Source organism: Mirounga angustirostris, unplaced genomic scaffold (assembly GCF_029215605.1).
Source record: "Mirounga angustirostris isolate CCGP_5_RB_7025 unplaced genomic scaffold, mMirAng1.0.hap1 SCAF_12, whole genome shotgun sequence".
In the NCBI taxonomy this organism is placed as follows: domain Eukaryota; kingdom Metazoa; phylum Chordata; class Mammalia; order Carnivora; family Phocidae; genus Mirounga; species Mirounga angustirostris.
This window is the reverse complement of record NW_026991720.1, coordinates 40,196,373-40,216,333: the sequence shown is the minus strand read 5'-3', so window position 1 is coordinate 40,216,333 and position 19,961 is coordinate 40,196,373. Positions and strand designations below refer to the sequence as shown.

Here is a 19,961-nt window from a genome sequence, read left to right as displayed (position 1 = left end):
TTTAGGAATTTCCTCCTCCCAGGAAAAAGTGAGCATGGAATAAAAAGCAAATACTCTGGATAAAGGCAATGGTTCTCCATTCAAAAGGCCCATCAGCTTTTCTTAGACTACACATGTACAGGGAGGTTTTACTAGGAAACGTGCCTGCACCAAGGAGTCCCAATATTAGGGCAGCATCACTTTAAGTCTCGAAGTCTTCTAAGAGCCATTTCATCTTAATCTATGCAAAACCAAAGAGTGAGTGGTACGTACTCCAGGGCTTGAAAATAGTCTATGCAAGTCAACTGTGTGGTGCTTTAGGAAGGGACAAATATCTGAGCATGGGCTAATCTCCGAGAGTCCACACTCCGCATTGCTAGGCCTCCTTTCTGTAAGTTGAATTTGGGGCTTTGGCCTGCCGAGCACAGAGGATTTGCAAGTGACTTTATTTAAAGAAGTGATTCACAGACACTCTTTCTAAATATCGAGACATAGATATGAAGCTGAAATTATAAAGTTGGGAACAACCTTGGTGCAAACATTCAAAAACATATTCAGGAAGGCACTTGAATGGTTTTTTTTGGCGGGGAGGGGCTGGATTTTCGAGTTAGAGTTGCTACTCTTGCTGAGTAGAGAAGAAACTAGGCTACAATTCAAAACCGCAACCGTGAACTCAATCACGGCGAAAATAAACTCGCAGGAAGCAAGGAGAGCCCGGATGCATGGGCGGGGAGTGCAAGGGGGACACGCAGGCGGGCTTGGGCAGGAGCCGAAGGTGGGGACTTACAGTCAGAGGACAATCAAGGATGTCAACACTGCTCTCTACACCAACCTAACGGCGCCATCGCCACCACAGAAGGGAAAGCAAGCAGGAGAGAAGAAGGGATGGAAATTCAGAGCGCTCTGTTAGAGGTTACAACTTGATGTTAACACCCCTGCTGACCCACTGCCTGGCAGAGAAAAGTGCACAAATACGGTGAGGTGTTTCAAGACACCTTCCACTCTGTTGAAAACAAGAAAGCAAGGACAGTGACACATTGGCAAACAAGGGACATGGCAATCTAGAAGGAACCTGTCTTTCCTTGGTCCACAGAAAGTGGGGCTTGCTTCCGAACGCAAACAGAAAGGTCCACTTTTTCTCCTGGACCCGATGAAAAACAAAGGGCCCAAAGGACCCTGTGGCTCTTTTAGCTTATTTTCTTTTATAAAAATGAAATTACTGCCTGACACACAAAAAAAGAAAAATATTCTCTGTGCCTATTTTAGCCTTTTTTTTTTTTGAAATTTTAAAATAAGTTAAAAGGGATAATATAGTTCCAATACGTACAGCAATTGTTGTAATTATCTTTGACATTGTTTATCTTCTTCGTAAGACCACGGTCACCTTAGGGGCACAGACACTTCCCTTTTCATCTTTGTATTCATGCGCCCAGAGCACTATGTTTGGCACAGAGTAGACAGTAAATGTTTGGTGGAAAATGAAAGAATATTTTCTACTACCCTCCTAAGGAACAGAGAAGCTTGGTCAGAGAGAAAATAGAAAAATCCTTGTGCACATCATGGATTTGTTGTTGTCGTTCAATATTAGAAAACAGTTTGAGTAGGGGTGCCTGGGTGGTTCAGTCATTAAGCGTCTGCCTTTGGCTCAGGTCATGATCCCAGGGTCCTGGGATTGAGCCCCGCGTCGGGCTCCCTGCTCAGTGAGAAGCCTGCTTCTCCTTCTCCCACTCCCCCTGCTTATTTTCCCTCTCATGATGTCTGTCTCTCTCTCTCTCTCTGTCAAATAAATAAATAAAATCTTTAAAAAAAGAAAACAGTTGGAGTAAACTTGAGGCTCCATGGAGAATATTTTATACCATCGAGACAATATAAAAGTATAGATGGATATAAATATGGATATAGGGATATTGACATGGAAAGACGTTCACAAAAGTTTAGTTTTAAAAGCAGTTAAAGTAAATAAACTGCAAGTAGTATGATTCCATCCAGTGAAAAAATTATGTAGGTAGAAGACGCTTTGCACAGAACAAAGCAGGCCCATGCAAAGTGTGACTAGTTGCAAGGGTTCTGTTTGGGGCACGCACTTAGAGGAGTCTTTCAAACTTCTTCTTTTGAATCTGTATTTTCTGATTTTTGCACCAAATCTTTTAACTTGCAAAAAGGTTTTCTAATAATGTTTGTGAAGATCATAAATATTTGTAGAGAAATTTGGAAGGGACCTCACCAACATGCTTGCCATGAGAACAGTAAAATAATGGCAAGGAGTTGTAAGGAAAAGGATCCATTGGCCCTCACCTCCACAAAACAAACACCCCTTCCCTTCTTTTGTGCAGAGAAAGGGAGAATGTCCCACATCCAGGAGGCAGGGGGAAGCGGGGCATCCCTGCCCTCACCCCCCCAACCAGAAAGCCCCCAGGACGCCTTGGCAAAGCAGGAAGTGTTACCCCAGCCCTCAACAAACCCAGGCCTCTACAAACCCAGCACTCTCTCAGTAAGGCCCACTCAATGAATGCACAACGGAATTATCACTCCAGTCTGCCTGCCAAGTAAAAAGACCACGGTGGTATTTTTCTTCAGTCAGAAATAGGTGTTTAAAATCTGTCCGAATTCATTTTATACATTTTGAAAAATAAAGCCCAGATAAATAGAGTCCTATCAATGTGTTTGGTTCAAAGTCAGGAAGAGAAGTTGAAATAAATGAAATTTTTTCACTGAAATGGAATTTATCCAATGTCCTAAGGCTTTAAAAAAACAAAGCTGTTCCTGTAAATCCAATAAATAAATGTTTAGATTATGTTTTAATTTAATTGGAGTGAGAAAACAGGCTTGGTATCTTTCAGGCTCCAGGGAGTTCTTCACTCGGCAAATACCAGAGAATTCTCTGGGTGACGCCTCCTGGCCAATGGAATTCTCTGCAGAGGAGATCAAGGCCTAGGTGGGACTCTGATCCGCTCAACAATCAGATCAAGTTCCTTACTCCCTCTGACTCTCAATTTCCTCATTTGTAAAGAGGCAAAATAAGGCTTTCCAGTGATAGGAAAATAAAATGAAATAAGACACAAAGCACTGAACACTGAGCCTGGCACAAGGCAAACTCTTAGAATATCATCACTGATGGCAGGCTTTGGTAAATTTTCCTATTTATCTTAAAAATTCAGAAAGTTTAATTTTCTACAAGAAAAGCTGATAACAATACATAATATAACCCAGATGATACCCCCAATTAGCATGGTCTTCTGCTTTACAGGCTCCACTAACCTTCAGAAAATAACATCAAACTTTTCTATATTACGAACTTGAAATTAGTTTTTTAGAGCCAACTCTCTCTTAACTCACTGAAAAATATTTTTTTAATTAAAAATCAAAATATTCCTTTTCTTGACAAACAATAGTCCCTGACTCATCTTCAATTCAAAACAATTTATAAAGTCCAAGTTAATTTTCTGTGTTGTTGCTATTTTTATTTCGAAGACTAAATTAGAGTCTAGATATGCTGCTGTATGATTATATACACTCTACCTTTCTCAGTTGGATTGTTTTCTTAAATTATGTAATGTTATTAGACTACCCTTTGTGATTTATTATCATTACAGCAGTATATTGCCAATCTATGTCATCTCAGTCAAATATTGTCTAATTTTCAAAAAATAAAATTTGATTCTCAGAACCCAAACCTAATGTCATACCGGTCTGCCATTATGTTTCACGGTAATCATTATTCTGGAGTCAGTACAGATTGGCATCTGGTCCCCTATTTTTCTGTGGTCATGCGAATCCAATTCAGTAGATTAACAGTAGTTCTTGGTGTAACGGGAAGATGCAAAGTGTATGCATTTTACTCATGTCTAGATCCAGGGATCCAAATCATAGCAATTAGGGTGGGCATGAGTTTTTGCTTCCTCTAATCCAAACTCTTCCTCCATAGGAAAAAGAAAAAGCCCATGAGGTCAGACCAGGTGGCTTCTTGCCCCGCACTCTACTCTCAGCTACCAGTTCGGCCAGGTGTCCTTGGTCTGGCCAGTAGAAGGATCGATCAAGCTTCTCCAGGGCTATGTCAGGCGTGCATATGTGTGCTCTGTCAAGCAATTTGCTGGGCTGCTAGAAGTTATCATGAGCTCAGCATTTAGATTTAGATATAAAAAGAGCAGCCCCACCTCAGCTTCCACCTGCAAAACCACTCTTAAAAATCCAGCCTGGAGCATAAGGCTTAGGGAGGGCAGGCCGCTCCTGGCTCCCGACACCAAACCCAATGCACAGGAAACAATAAAGTCACTCCACTCATTGTGCAAACATAGCCCCAAGGAGTGAGCAAATAATTCTAAATGAAAAACAAACCAGAAACCCTCACGCTTAGTCACTGAGGTTTAAAATCCTTGGCAATGAAAAAATAAAACAGAAAAAAGAAATTCTCTAGTGTTCAGTGTTCAGTAGCACACTAGCTTCTAAATTTTTCTACAACAATTTAGTGGTAACTGTCACAGAGCTCCCAGTATACTTTCTATTGGTTGAAAGATCTCATATTTCCACCCAGTTTTTAAATGAAGTGAATTGTGTGACCAAGGTACACAGTATGTTATGTTGATGGGGAAAAAAAAAAAAAAAAAAACCATGAATGGATTCTGAGGGGTCAGCTACATTCCAAGACACACAAAATGCCACTTCTTCCACATACCCCTCTGCAAGGACCCTTTACCTCACTGCAGAAGAACCAAAGATCTACGGACAAAGGAGAGTATCAAGGGATAGGTTTCACATGGGTACATTTAAGGGGTTCCCTTCTCTTGTGGGCACAGAGGAAGGGAAACGGGTGGCTCAGTCCCCCCCACCACCACCACACACGCACATGGACAACAGAAATGTCATGGAGCAAAGAGCCCCCCTGACTTAGGAACAGTTACCTCAACCAGGGGCAGCGAACTCTGTGGCCTTCCTCCTGTCCTTTCCATCTAAACTTCCATGGGCTAAGCGGGACACCTCTCAGGGCCTCAGGGTCTTCATCAGGAAAATAGGGACAATACCTCCCTCGCCCTAGGGAGCATTCAGTGGCATGCCAGAAGATCTCGGGGCTTCCACCTCTGCTTCCCCCAGGCTTTCATCTTCTTATGTTTCAAGCTTCTATGTTGGGTTTCACTGGACGCAAGGGCTCTGCCCCTGGAGCATTCCTAGCATTCTTCCTCAGACAAGGGCTTGAGCATCTCCACCTACTTCCCACGGGATCTGTGAATGACCCCAGGCTGGCCAGCCAAGCTGCAGGGCAGGGGGGAGGCCTGAGGAATCCCCAGGATGGGAAGGAGCGGGCACTCGTTGCCCCGACAGTTGCCAGCCCTGAGTACAGTCTTAGGACCAAAGAAACACAACTTACCTGCCTTCTCTCATCAGGGGCCTTCAGGAAAAGCGCATTAATCACTGCAATGGTATAGGTTTGGATTTCCTGATCTGTCCTGTAAAGACAGAATGGCACAGAAAGTCAAAACAGGCTACCTCTGAGTCAGACCATGAAGGGTCATGATCTCCCCCAAAAAAAGACGAGCGAGAGAGGCATGGCCTAGAAAAAGCAGTTGGCAACTAAGTGAGAATGTATTTCTTTTTTTTTTTTTTTTTAAAGATTTTATTTATTTATTTGAGAGAGAGAATGAGAGAGAGCACATGAGAGGGGGGAGGGTCAGAGGGAGAAGCAGACTCCCCGCCGAGCAGGGAGCCCGATGCGGGACTCGATCCAGGGACTCCAGGATCATGACCTGAGCCGAAGGCAGTCGCTTAACCGACTGAGCCACCCAGGTGCCCCGGGATTTTATTTTTTTTTTAAAGATTTTATTTATTGGAGAGACAGTGAGAGACCATGGGGGGGGAGGGGCAATGGGAGAGGGATAAGCAGACTCCCTGCTGAGCAGGAAGCCCGATGCGGGACTCGATCCCAGGACTCCAGGATCATGACCTGAGCCGAAGGCAGTCGCTTAACCGACTGAGCCACCCAGGCGCCCAGTGAGAATGTATTTCAACCATCATGAGGAAGGGAACGCTATTGGGGGAGGACAATTACTATTACTACCTGGACAATACACTGCTCAGCACAGATCACCCAGAAAGTATAGGTGGTCAGCCTCCTCTCCCCTTCGTCTCTGTTAGGCTTAAATACATGAACCCAGGGGCTGTACGTGTGGATATGTGTAGGGGGGGCTATGATTTTCTGTCTGATGCATGAAGTATATCTGGGACCAGATTTGGGTATCCCTACACTCCTGGACTTACTACAAAGGAAACTGCTTTGTCTCCATGGCAATGCTATTACATATTCTAAAAACCTATTTCCAAATAGAAACTTTTTAATAACAAAAAGAACAAGTTTTTATTTTTAAAATTTGCAAATTCGCTTTTCACTGAAATGAGATCAGAAATTCCAAAGCAAGCAAAAATCTCACAGAAGCCACGAGGTAAACAGTAAATAAGAAGGACCCAAGGCAGAAACAAAGAGCTGCCGGTGAGCTACACTCAGAGATGATTTAGGGAGAGGCTAAGTGTGGACCACAGCCTTTGGCAGGATGGAATCCAAAGCCCAGTGCCCCGCAGGCTGGCTGTGTGGCCTTGCATGAGGTCAGGGGGTGTCCCCAAGACAGCTTCCTCATGTGGAACACTGGGAAAGAACACACTTACTTTAAGGTGTTGCTTTTAGGGTAAAATGAGTTAATGTACATAAAATCCCCAGCACGGCACTTGCCAAATTAGAAACTCTCAACTCTAGCACAGCACACTGTGAACACACAAGTATGCCCTCGAGATCCAGAGAAAAGACCCAGACTGTAGAATTAATACATTTCACATTCAGGGAAATGTGAAACTGGTATTATTTCTAGAGCGTCATTTTAGAGCATGTGCTCATTTTCCCTGAGGCCACAATCCACAGCTTGTGTGACTTAAAATTTTACATTCCGGTCACCTTCCCCCCTCTTAAATGAAGGCAACATCTAATGCACTTTGGTAGGTTTGCATTATGAACAGTTAACCTTTTTGGTACGCTGAGAACTACTGAATATTCCCTCACATCCCCAGCCCACATCCCCAACCCCAAAAGGCCAATCAGATTTCCTCTTGAGAATTTGCAAATGTGACCTGAGAGACCAGGGGTGGCAGTTACTGGGAGACAAGTCACCTTAGTGTCGACCAGTATACTTGAGAAAAGGCCTGTTGTGACCACTCCAAGGAGGCCACAGTTTCTGTCCTTCTCAAGGCTTAGCTACTTAAGTCATTCCTGGGTTCTGTAAAGTCCCCCAGGATCCTTTCAATGAACTCCCTGTTTGTGTAAGCTACCTCAGGGGGCTGTTGCTACCTGGAACTCCACATACTTTAATTTATAAAGCAGCATTGTACAGAGGTGTCCTTCTCAGGGACAACCTTACTAATTGCCTGAGTGGAGAGAAGGAAAAGAGCTCCAAAGCCTGCAGGCTGCTAAGTGCCTTGCCTTCTAGCTCAAGCCTCTAGAGATAAAACACATGCATTAGAAAAGACAAAAGAGGGTCACTGTAATCACCTTGAGCCTAAGAAGGAAGCCTACCTTGAAAAATTCCTAATTATCTATGAAAATACTCATTGTATCACAGAAAACACTATTTTTAATGACAAAGGAAAGATGCTGTTGAGAACTTAAGAGAGCAAATTGCCCTATGATGTTAAAAGTAAAACTCTACCGGTATCTATCGACATTCATCAGAACTGATTGCCTACAAAAAGCCAGGCACTGGGGACAGAAGGATGCCAAGAACAGGCATGGGATCCCACTTCCCCCAAGGGGCCAGTCACTGGGCCATATCAGTGTGGTGGGGGATGGGTACGTAACATGGTGTGGTTAGATGCCAAATCAAGATTCCTTTTCTGCATATTTAATCAAACCAATCAAAAACCTTTCCCAGGGCTTTATGGTGGCTGTCTACCAGAATCATTTCCCCTTCTCACATGGGAGGCAACTGCATGCTTACCCTTGAAGATGTGGGATAAGTTGGCCGATAGTGATCTCCTGAGCCACCTTCTGGTAGAGGTCGTGGCTATTGAGCACCATTGACTCCAAAATGGCCAAGGACCGCTGTAGGATTGAGATGTCCATGCCTGATTTGTTGACAAAACTTGCTATCTGAAAATCCAAGGAGGACACAATTGACCACTCACGGTAAACAGAGCACAGAAGTACAGAAGGGAGCAAATCAAGGAAATCAGGAGCTCACTCAAGAAACACCAGACACAGGATGAAAAGTAGCTGGAATTACAGCAGAATCGTAAGAGATGCATCAAGTCAGCGATGACTGCTCATTTTATTACAAAGCACCACTTATATCTTACTTCTATAATTCTGTAATAAGCGATTCTAAAAAGGAGACACCTTCAAGGAATTATTGTCTGGTTTTTCTGGGCTTTTTCTTCCCAGTTTAGCTTTCAGAGGCTGATGATTTCAACACATATAGTTTAAGGATTCCTGTGTTTCTTTGAGGCAGTAATTTCAACATATACTAATAGCCATTCCCTTCCATTCCCGGGCTACTCCTTCACCCACACGATGCATGATTTTTATGCTCATATTATGACCCTGTTACATCCTTACGGGACTCCCACAAATCACACTTGTCAACACAGTTCAACTGGCAACTTCTCGGTCACTGGCTACTCTCCTGGTTATTCCACAATGAAACACTCTTTTCCCCATTCCAATTTCTTATGGTTAAAATAAATTCTTCTCATCTCAAATTTAGCAAACAGGAAAACATTTAAATTAGCAGTGCTAAAAGTTAAAATAATAGCTTAAGCTCTAAAATACATTCCCTAAGGAATTAATCACTGAGGCCTCAAACATAATAAATCACAGCATAAGAGGGAAGTAAAATAAGGGTTAGAATAATGGATCACACTAACCCAAACACATGGATACCATAAAGGTTTTATTTTAGAGGCCTCATTAAAAGTTATTACTGTCTGTTGACAACTCGCACTAAAAGGCTGTTATTACATTAACATAATGACTGCGTTCTTAAAAACTAAATAATTTGGTTCCATGACAGACTGACATTTGCTCTCTTCCCCCTCCCCCCAACCCCTGGCGATGCTGATTTCTTCCTTTCTGCTGTCCCATCAACCCCTTCTCCTCATCCCCCCTCTCCATCCTTGGACAAGATAAAACGCAAAGGTGCCCATGGCAACTGCCATTACCATGTCCGCTGTTTCTAGCTAACGACTCCCGGCTGGAAGTAGGGGTAGCCAGTATAATACCAAGACCCTCTCTGCCCGCAGATACCTCTGGATCTCAGGGCTGGGCAATACATGACAGAAAGGAGTGTAGTATAGCAATATGATGATTTTATATTCCAAAAAGCTATTATTTTATAACATAAAGTACAGGAAGTGTATGAGAATTTTAAGATTCTCAAAAGGCTGCTTGAGCTCCTTTCATGGCTAATAAACTTCTCCAATGTGTTTACAGTCCCTGGCAAGCCTTTGCCTTAATCTTCACAGTCTGCTCCCCTCTGTCAAATCTACCAAGCTAAGGCCATCTTTTTCTGACAAAAATCCAATTCCCCTCATCCTGAGATCATGGTTTAACACCTCCTTTAGACCTCTGCTAAACAGAATGTCAATTCCTCAACTTCCTCACCAACACCTCCTCCACCATTTTCCATTATTCCAGCACAATTCCTGGCACTTATTAAAAAACTGAAGAACTCACACAGAAGTTTGTTGACAATACTTCTGATTTTCTCAGCACTCATGCCGTCTTCCATGTTCCTTTTCTCGTCCCCATTTAGTCAAAGTGGATGTACCTTTAAGGCTCCATGGAGAATCTTCCACCTGAGAGCTGACTGTCAAACTCCCTCCCCCACCCTGCAGCCTTCACACCCTCTTCTCACTCATCCAAATAATATGTATTGGTTGGCTGCCACAAAACAGGCTTATACTGTCCTAGGATCTGGAAATAGAGAAATGAGCAAAACCTACAGGATGTTGAACTTCAAGGCCCTGACAGTCTAACAAAGACAGAGAGATAAAAAGGCATTTACCATGAAGTACGTTAATTCTTATTCTTGGCATCCCAAAGTATAATTCCATTTAGATATTCCAACAAAGCCTAAAATTAAATGGTGTGAAAACCAATCTCACTGTCTTCTTAATCCTCCTTTCTCGAAGATCACCTTTTTCCAAGTTTGCCATAATCATTAGTGATTCATAGTCCCAGGCCCCTATGTCCTGTAACCATGAACCTTTTGTGAGGTTTCCCCTTTGGTATACATTCAGGTTTACGAGCACAACCCTGGCTCAGAGTCTAACTCACTCCTGGATCCCTAAGACAGCATCAGCATCTTCTTCACTTTCCTCTCTGTTCAAGATTCCCCTCTAATAAAATGTTATCCTCTACTTCCAAAAATATCCTTTTTATACTATTTCCTTTCTCAAAATATCCAACCAGAACTCTCAATGTTTTCTGATACAAAGTACACCTTCTGCTAATGGGTTATAAAGTTTTCTACAAATTATTGGCAGTCATGTTCCCAAGGGGCTTGCTCAATGTTGGTAAAATAGTTTGTGGTCTTTGCTTTATTTCAGGCATATTTAAATTCCACATACATATTCCATTTCCATTTGCCATTTCTATATATTTCTCTCCCATACAACTAGTCCCTTCCCTTCATCAAAATATTCTTTAAAGATAATCTTTCCTATTAGCTCACCTCTTTTGTGACATATAGAACCTACCATTTCAACAATCCTAATGCAGGTTACAGGAGCATTTTGTTGTAACATACTTAGCTGAGTACTGCCAGGCAGGCAAATCATTAGAGACCTATGTACAAATCTGGGGGTGATACTAGTGGCATTTTTTTTTTTTAAGATTTATTTATTTATTTATTTGTGAGGATGAGAGAGAGAGAGAGAGGAAGCACAAGCAGGGGGTGAGCAGCAGGCCGAGGGAGAAGCAGGTTCCCCACTGAGCAAGGAGCCCGATGCGGGACTTGATCCCAGAACCATGGGATCATGACCTGAGCAGAAGACAGATGCTTAACCAACGGAGCCACCCGGGTGTCCCATTAGTGGCGTTTTTAAACTAACTTCTATCTTTTGTCTTTACGTGTCAGTTGTTTTAGGCAGACATTTAAATGACCCAGTATTGTCATCTAATAAGTACTTATAACCAAGGCATCAGTGCTGAGTGAACATAATGACCGAGGCACCTTATCAGCACACGTACAAGTCTGCCAAAATACAAATGCTATTTTCTATGTCTATTTTGAAAACAATTGATCTTAGTATAGTTACAGAGCATTAAATATTTTCTGGTTAAATTTTCATTTCTCCCGTCTCCCTCCACCCCCCAAAAAAATCAGTAATGACTTTCTTTGCCCTTAGACTATTCTTGGCTCCATGACTGCACTTTCGGCTGACACAGGTGAGCCAGGCTAAGCCAAAGCACAGCTGCGTGAAAGTAAGTCTGTACCACAAGAAAGAAGAGGGAAGAGTTAGCAATAATTATATATACTACCTTCCACATGTTTCCAGTCATTTAAAAATGTTACCTAAATAATACGAGGAGTATTTGCATGGCTTCTTAGAGGCCAAGGGGCATCAGTGCATGAATCAATGACACAAACTATTAAAAGCACATAAACACTCCTTAGAATAACTTAGAATGAGATCTTAAAATTCTTCCATGCTATCAAAACTGGAAAGAACCATAGAGAACATGCAGCTCCACTGTGGTATTTTAAATTATCTGGGCAGCGGCCCATAGATCTCTCAAGTTTTTAAGAGGTAAAAATTACTGGGTCTGCATGCTGAACTGGCTGGATGTTCGTCCAGGCACGGAGAACACTGCAGGGTGATCCAGACCCTCCTGCAGAGCAAAGGCTGCAAGAACATTTATATGAAACACGCCTTCCAAGAAAAGGCACTGGTGTTTTACTTGGCTAGGGGAAAACCAAATCGTAATACAGAAAGTTCTAGTTGTTTTGCGTGTGTTGTTTTATTTTGTTTGGGTTTTTTCCCCTTCCTTTCTTCTCCATACCTTCCTACCCTCTCTCTAAGCAGCAAGTCTTTAAAACGAAACATTAGATATTAGCATCAAGGGATTCCATGTTTCAAAATGTTTGTGAAATGATGTTACTTATCGCAGACAAAGTTTGTAAACTAGAATCTAGATCCGCACATAAGAAAACAGATAGTAAGGAAGAAGACAGGGGCTGGCGGGGAAAAAATATTTCTCCAAAGTGGTATGAATTTGGCATTAATAGGAAGCCAAGTCTGGACCACAGAGATAAGCATCTTTTGTCAGTGCATTTCCTAGTTGAGTTTTGTCGAGATAAAGCTCCATTTAAAAGACAGTTGCCTGCATACAATTCCTGGGTTGTCTAAGAGCTGAATTTGAAAGAGCTAATGAAAAAAAAAAATTAACCTTACAAACACTATCAATTATAAAGTCATTTTCTGATGACCATTTCTCAGATTCACATAAGGGACTGAGCTCTAAGTAGCAACGCAAAGAAAAGAGAATGACCAGGAATGAGAACATGAGATTCATTAAATGTATTGCCTTTTGAGAAAACATTTAATTTTTTATTTAAACTGCCAAGACTGCTAGTGTTTGCTTCCTTAGATTTTTTTTACTTAATTTCAGTGAGTGGAAACCATTTTCTTAAGTAGTCAGATATTAAATTATTGTCATTCTCTCTAACCCCTTCTCACATCATTTAATGAAAGAGTTTTGTAATTTCTTTCCATTCATGACTGAAATTTGACTTGAAATATATTTAAATACAATGTCACTATATTCCTTCTCTTCCTCAAGTGCTAGGGTTTTAAAAAAAAAAAAATGCTTCCGAAACAAATTTCATTCATTCATTTCACAGAAATGTATTAACGTCTTACTCTGTGCCAGGCCCCGAGGATACAGTCATGCGGAAAGCTGTGGTTCCAGCTCCCTGTAACTCATGGTCTAGCGGGAGCCAGTAAAAAGAACAAAGAATCCACAGAATGTGGTAAGTGTAAGCACAGGGGCACACGCAAGATCCAAGGAGAATGGAGAGCAGAAGAAATTACTTAACTCCGTACCAGTGAGGTCGGGGAGGGCTGACAGAGGCGATGCTGGTTCAACAAGTCTTCTGGAGCTGTTTTTTCCACCACTTGAAAGCACAGGTGCATGACATGGGGGGAAGAAACCCTTAACCATGGGACTGATGACGCTCTTCTCCCTATGACATCACTTAACCGCCCCAAGGCACTGACTGCATCCTCGCCTCCTGGCCAGGAGTAGCAAGACAGCCTGTTCTGTTCTGGAAAGGATTGCTGTGAGATCAAAAGAGATATTGTAGATGGGGGTGCCTGGGTGGCTCAGTCGGTTAAGCATCTTCCTTTAGCTCAGGTCATGATCTCAGGGTCCTGGGATCAAGTCCCACATCGGGCTACCTGCTCAGCGGGAGCCTGCTTCTCCCTCTCCCTCTGCTGCTCCCCCTGCTTGTGTTCTCTCCTCTGTGTGTGTGTGTGTGTGTGTGTGTGAAATAAATAAATAAAATCTTTTAAAAGCAAGAGAGATACGTGGAGGAAAGCACAACACAACTTCAAAGAATTCGCATTCAGGACAGCATTGTTTTTAGAGAAAAGAGGCTCTAACAACAGACAAGCGAGGCAATTGGGATGTAGGAAAGAAAGGCCTGCCGTTAATGAGTTAAAATTTTTTGTTAAGTATGAAAGATCCACAAAGCTCAGTGTCTTCAGATTTGAACTTACTTCCCTAGATCTTTTAGCCTAGAAGGACAGAACACCACAATTTGCTCTTCACATTTATAATTTACAGATTCCATTTCCTTGGCTTTCCCATCTACAAATGTTTCTTTTCTCTTCAGCAATTCGTACCACTGACTGATAACAGGCAAAAAGAGGTTCCTTTTCTAGTGGTTCCCATTAATCAGCTCCTTTGGCTTTATGCCCTTACATAAGGAAAGAGAATTCAGAGGTCTGTCGGGAAGGCCCTGGGTTCCTGATCAGCTCTTGTCTGAAATTCATATGCAACATCGTACAAGCATCCATCTGTGGGGCTTCCGTTCCCAACACCCTCACTCGACAGGTTAGGGGCTCTCCTGTACCTTTCAATTCAAGGCAGTACCTCCCTCAAGATATGGATTAACTTCAAAAGGAGAAGGAGTAACTTCACAGTGAGGGGACCCAGCAGATACCACCTCAACCACATAATCCAAGTCAACATCGCCATTACTAACACGTATCGACTTCATGTACCCTGATACGATGTGCTGACAGGACACAATATCACTTCTCTGGTATTCTTGCCAAAAATGCATCACCTTAATTTAACCATCAAATATCAAACAAGTCCAAATTGAGGGACATTCTACAAAACAACTGACCAGTACTCTTCAAAACTGTCAAAGTCATGGAAGACCAGGAAAAACAGAGGAACTGTCAGATCGGAAGACACTAAGGAGGCATGAAAACTAAATGCAATGTGGGATTCTGGATCGGGTCCTTAACCAGACAAGGGACATTAGTAGAAAAAATGGTGAAATCAAATAATGGTAATGGTATCACACCACTGTTCATTGTACCATCATTATGCAAAATGTGAACCTAGGGGAAGCTGGATGAAGGGCATATGGGAACGTTCTGTACTACTTTGTGCAACTTTTCTATAAGTCCATGTGATTTCAACAAAAAAGGTTTAAAGAATTTGGGGCCCCTGGGTGGCTTAGTCTGTTAAGCATCTATCTGACTTCGGCTCAGATCATGATCCCAGGGTCCTGGGATCGAGCCCTGCACTGGGCTCCCTGCTCCGAGGGAAGCCTGCTTTTCCGCCTCCCTCTGCCTGCCACTCCCCCTACTTGTGCTCTCTCTCTTTCTCTCTCTCTCTTGCTGTATCTCTCTCTGTCAAATAAATAAATAAAATCTTTAAAAAAAAAGAAAAAAAGTTTTAAAAAATTCAAGTGACTTTTCTGGATTTTCCTTTGACTTTCCAGCTTTTGCACAGATTCTCTAAAAGTCTTTATTTTAAACAACCCTTCCCAGAAATCTATACTTATAAAATAAATTTATGAATTCCAAACATCTCTTCGCTCCCAATACAATAATAGGAAGAAAATGCCAATACTCTTATAAACAATTTCACAATTACAGAGAGAGGAAAAATAAATTAACAAATTAATAAGTAATAATAATCCATTATTTAATGCCATATTTAAGAGTTATCAAGGCAGGACTATTTATCTGTTGTTTGAAGACTAGAAACAGAATTGTAAGTTTGCAGATGTGCCTTTATACAATGCAACTGCAGGGCATGGTGGGGGCTCTTGTGCCCTCTGCTCCCACACCAAAACCACCTTTCCCATCCCTTTATTAGCTTCCTCCTAAAGGAGGAGGAACGGATCCCAGAGACATTTATTGCACCGTGATTACAAGTAAGTGGGCTCAACCTAAGAGGAACTGAACCCAAGCACACCCCCTTCTCTTACATCGCTGCTTTAAACCCAGGCATGTAGGAAATCAATATACTCTGCCTCTTTCCTGTTCCCTGAATACCTGACTGAGGGCAGAAGGTTTACAAAGGACAGAAGGAACTCTACTTGGGTCTCGAGAACAACCAAGTCCTGGACAGGGAATCTGCAGGGACTGCTTCTTTGGTATTAACAGGACACCTTGATGTCCCTTGACTGTGGGTTCTCACGTGCAAGCCCTTATGATCCTGGTGGGGAGACAATGTCATCTCCACATAGGATTTAGGCGCCTAGACCCCCACATTCATAATACTCTCAACAACCGCACCTACCTTTAACACAAAGAACTAAAGGAAACAACAACACAGTAGCTTCAAAGCAGAGCAAAATATCTATGAAAGTAATTTAAGCCTTAGAAAAGCACAATCTGCATTACCTTCTTAATAAATGCCACTGAAAACGTATCCCAGGACACTATTCCGTGGTCCATCAGCTCAACAAAGGCCGTCAGGGTGAAGGACAGCATGTCTCCAAAGCTGGAAAACACAAAGGGGATTAATGGAGATGGGCCCAAGAGCTAAGCCCAAGGACAGGCACAGAAGTGAGAAAGCTTTAGAAGAGTGAATACAACAGAACTGTCAAAGATCACTAAGAGAGGCAGCTGGGCCACAGGAAACTTCCTCAAAATTGTGAGCCAACGGGAAGGAGGCAGGTGGGCTTTACAAAGAAAGCCGGGGCCTCAGTGGGACAGACCTGGACTCGTACTGACTCTCACTCTGGTGAGCTATGTCACACTGGGCTATTCCCTAATCTCTCTGGGCCTCTGTCTTCCCAGCTGAAAACCGAAGAGTGACACCTGGTTAACACAGGGCTGCCTGTACTGCCCTTAATAACATACGTAGCACATAAGCATTCAGTAAATGAGAGCTCAAAGAAAGATGTCTCAGCCAAGAGAGGGCAATGTGCTTCTTTTATTATTCATGGGTATCTAAAATAATTCCAGTAAGAGTATTAGCACCTTGCCGAGGATCTGAGTGGTCCGTGTGTGTGTGTGTGTGTGTTTGGGTGAAGACTTACACACATAGATACAAATATATATGTAAGTAAGCATATTCATTTCTATGTTACACTGGCCAGCATTTTATCTTTATTATAGAACATCTGTGAAAATAATTATTTGCTGGCCACACCGTTGCTGTGATTTGGAAGGCTGTCGGGAGGGTCTAACGTGTGGGTTAGAAAACAGAGCAGAGATCAGACCCACTCAGGCAAAAGCACTGTCCTTTTAAAACAGCTCCACCCATGTCCCTGATCAGACAATATCCTGGTTTCTAATGCTCTCAAAACAACCCTTAACAGACCCTCAGAATCTTTTAGGGAAACTCACCTCTACTGCAAATTATCATCATAATAAATGTTAACTCTCAAGATAAGTACTCTCTCCAAGCACCCTGAATGAGGCCCATCAGGATTTCTGCACTGTGTGCAACCTCAGACACGTGTGCTTGATTAAAAAAAAATAAAGTTGGTTGTTCAGATTTTGAATCTCTAGACTCCTACATACCACAACTGCTCTGCTACAAAGGCTCATGGAATGTTTAGACTGAACCTTCCCATCTATTTTCAGCTAACAGAATAGAAAACAGCTTCCTAACTTTCCTTCTTGCCAGGGCTCTCAGCCCAGCCTCGGGAACGACCTTGGGAACTGTGCATCACTTCAGAGGCTGTGAGGCTCTCAGGGGAAGACCGTGATCCGAAGCCACCAGAGATCAGAGAGGATGCGATGCGACATGTAGACACCGTTACATGGATGGTGTCTGGAGCGAGACAGCAGTTTCATCTCCAGCACTCAGTGGGCAAGTTACTGACGCATGCCGGGCCTCCGTCTCCTTCCTTATTGAAAGTGACGGTGGTGGTGGCAGGGATACTCTACTGGGGATTTCTGGGGGGAACAGAACAAGCTACCTCACTTCAAGCTCTTCCCGCAGGGTGGCGACATGCGAGTGTTAGCTATGACCATCACGTAAAAGTGATCTTCCAGAAAGGTCAGCGGAGTCCACGATCTTCAAATGTTTACCTTCATAGTGTCAAGGACTCTCTGTCCTTGGAGCCGGGGGTGGGGGGTGGGGAGCAAGGAAAGCCAAACAATTCAGGCCAGAAATACTTTTTTTAAAGGCTTCTCTGAGTCACAGACTAGCAATACCCATCTCACAGGGGCTCCCTAGGTGGCATGCTCCCCAAAATAAATTCCATACCAGAAAACCCAAACTTACTTGAAGGAGAATATATGAAGAGTAGAAAGATGAAAAATGGGCTAAAAAGAGTAGCAAGAAAGGTTAAAAAAAAAAAAATCCAGGAACGACTCTCTACAATGAATCACAAGAAAATCCAGACGTCAGATTGTGGGGGAAAAATAAAACAAACAAACAAACAAAAAAAGGGAAACTGCCTCAGGAAAATAAGAGAGCCAGGTATAAAAGCAATTAGTAAGATTTATTAATAAAGTATGTTGGCATGAGTATTACTGTGAGAATGTTATTACATGATAATGTATAGTATTCATAGTAAACAAATTAGCTAATGTATTATTTTATTATAGCATTAGTAATAACCACTATTAGCTAATTTATTTTCCTTTTAGCTTAAGAAGGGGGAAAACAAGCATATGGTAACTAATCATTGCCATTTGCTTACACCTGGCAAGTTAAAAGACCTTAACCGCTAAAAGACTGCCACGTAAGTGACATTGGAGATCGGCACCCACAGCTCCATTCAGCACAAACACGGCCTCATGTTGTCACTCACAGTACAAGCATGAAACAGACAGTGACAAAGAAAAGCACACGCTACTGCCATCAAACTCTTCTTTATACCCCCGGGAGCTAGTGGAGACTGAGAACAGAGATGGTGCTAGTCTTCCTTTACTGCTTTAGAAACAAAAAATAAGTTATATTTATTTTTTTTTAGGACTTTATTTATTTTTGAGAAAGAGAGAGAGAGAGCAAGCGCACGAGTGGGGGTAAGGGAGGGACAGAGGGAGAAGCAGACTCCCCGCCGAGCAGGGAGCCCACTGCAGGGCTCAGTCCCAGGACCCTGGGATCATGACTTGAGCCGAAGGAAGATGCTTAACCGACTGAGCCACCCAGGCACCACCCCCCCGCAAAAAAATAAGTTATATTTATGCTCTCTAATTATCCGAAGGCAAAATGACTCTGTTCCCCACTTGAGAGGCCCATAATCCAAGTGGCGTTAGTAACCCCTAGGGATTGTCCCGCTTCCTCAAATGCTCTAGAACTCTGCCCACTGGACTCCAAAGACAGGCTGCAAGGACTTGGGAGGGAAGATGGAGAGAAAGAGAAAGTATCATTTGGTTTCCAAATCTCCAAGCTTTGCTTCTGGGGCCAGGATTTCCATCTCCATGGTTGCGACAGAGATGGAGCACCATTTCTGCAACTGCAGGTAGGCCTTTCCGTGCTTTGCGGTCATCTATGAATGTGACTGATGGGTAAGTGAGAGAAGCTTCTTCCACATCACACACCAAGGTGCCCAGAGCAGGGATCGCTCCCTTGGTCCATCTAATAACATTTTATATAAATGTTGTATTATTTATATTCATATTTTATAGAAATATTATGTAATAACATTTTATTTATATACATATTTTAAAATATATCGCATGTTATTAGACCACATAATTCTATTTTATATTATATATAACAAAGATGTTATTAAACATATATGTGTGTTACATTATCTATTATATTATAAAAATATACACATGCACATATATGCCTTATATATATATAGTGCATATATAAGATAAATATAAGTCACTGTGACTGGTTGCTAGATGGCATACTAGGTTTCCACAAGAGGAATTTTTTTTTTAAACTCAACCTCAAACCCTCAACTGCAAAGAGAAGATGGCCATGCTAAAATCTTACTATGTTCCAAGTCAAGGGACTCAATCATCTAATTTCAAATGATGCAGCTATAAAAGCCCTTATCGAACCCCGACATAGATGTTTACTCTCACTCCTAGAGGAGAGACTGAGGCTCCAGAGACAAAGGCAGGATCCAAGGCTCTCTTTCTGAAGTCAATGCCATGTGCACAAGATCAAGGCTAAACGGGTTACTAGTATAAAGCAACCACATGGCACACGCGGGAGCACTTTTATTTGTTTGCTTTATTTGTTTTTTTATAAAGTGCTAAGCTAAAGATTTCGCAGTACTGACTGCCACAAATTAAGCCGACTGCAAACTTTACATTCTGGTTGAGAGCCCTGTCACAGCCAACACGCCATGTGTGCTGGAATGATTCAAATAAATGTTTCTCATCAACTCAGTAGAGACCATCTTCCTTCCAACTAAATTCAGCCAATCTCAAAAGCATTTCAAATATAAGCTGATAAATTTATAAAAGAGCAGTGCTTCCAAATGTTTCAATTGGGTGCCATGCCCAGGGCAGAAGGGGAGAAAGATGCAAGGAAAGGCCACTTTTATAGTTATCAGTAA

The 19,961-nt window shown here is 42.3% G+C and overlaps 1 protein-coding gene across 8 annotated transcripts in view; it reads right to left on the bottom strand.

Moving 5' to 3' along the window:
• ELMO1 (engulfment and cell motility 1) overlaps positions 1–19,961 on the bottom strand; it is a 520,853-nt gene that overhangs the window by 322,221 nt on the left and 178,671 nt on the right. For all 8 annotated transcript variants that reach the window (XM_045864408.3, XM_054505224.2, XM_045864407.2 and 5 more), the window contains 3 exons: positions 15,883–15,982; positions 7,950–8,101; positions 5,342–5,420 (listed from right to left, as the gene is read on the bottom strand). In XM_045864408.3, coding sequence (XP_045720364.1) covers positions 5,342–5,420; positions 7,950–8,101; positions 15,883–15,982 — 331 coding nt within the window. The remainder of the gene's footprint in view (positions 1–5,341; positions 5,421–7,949; positions 8,102–15,882; positions 15,983–19,961) is intronic.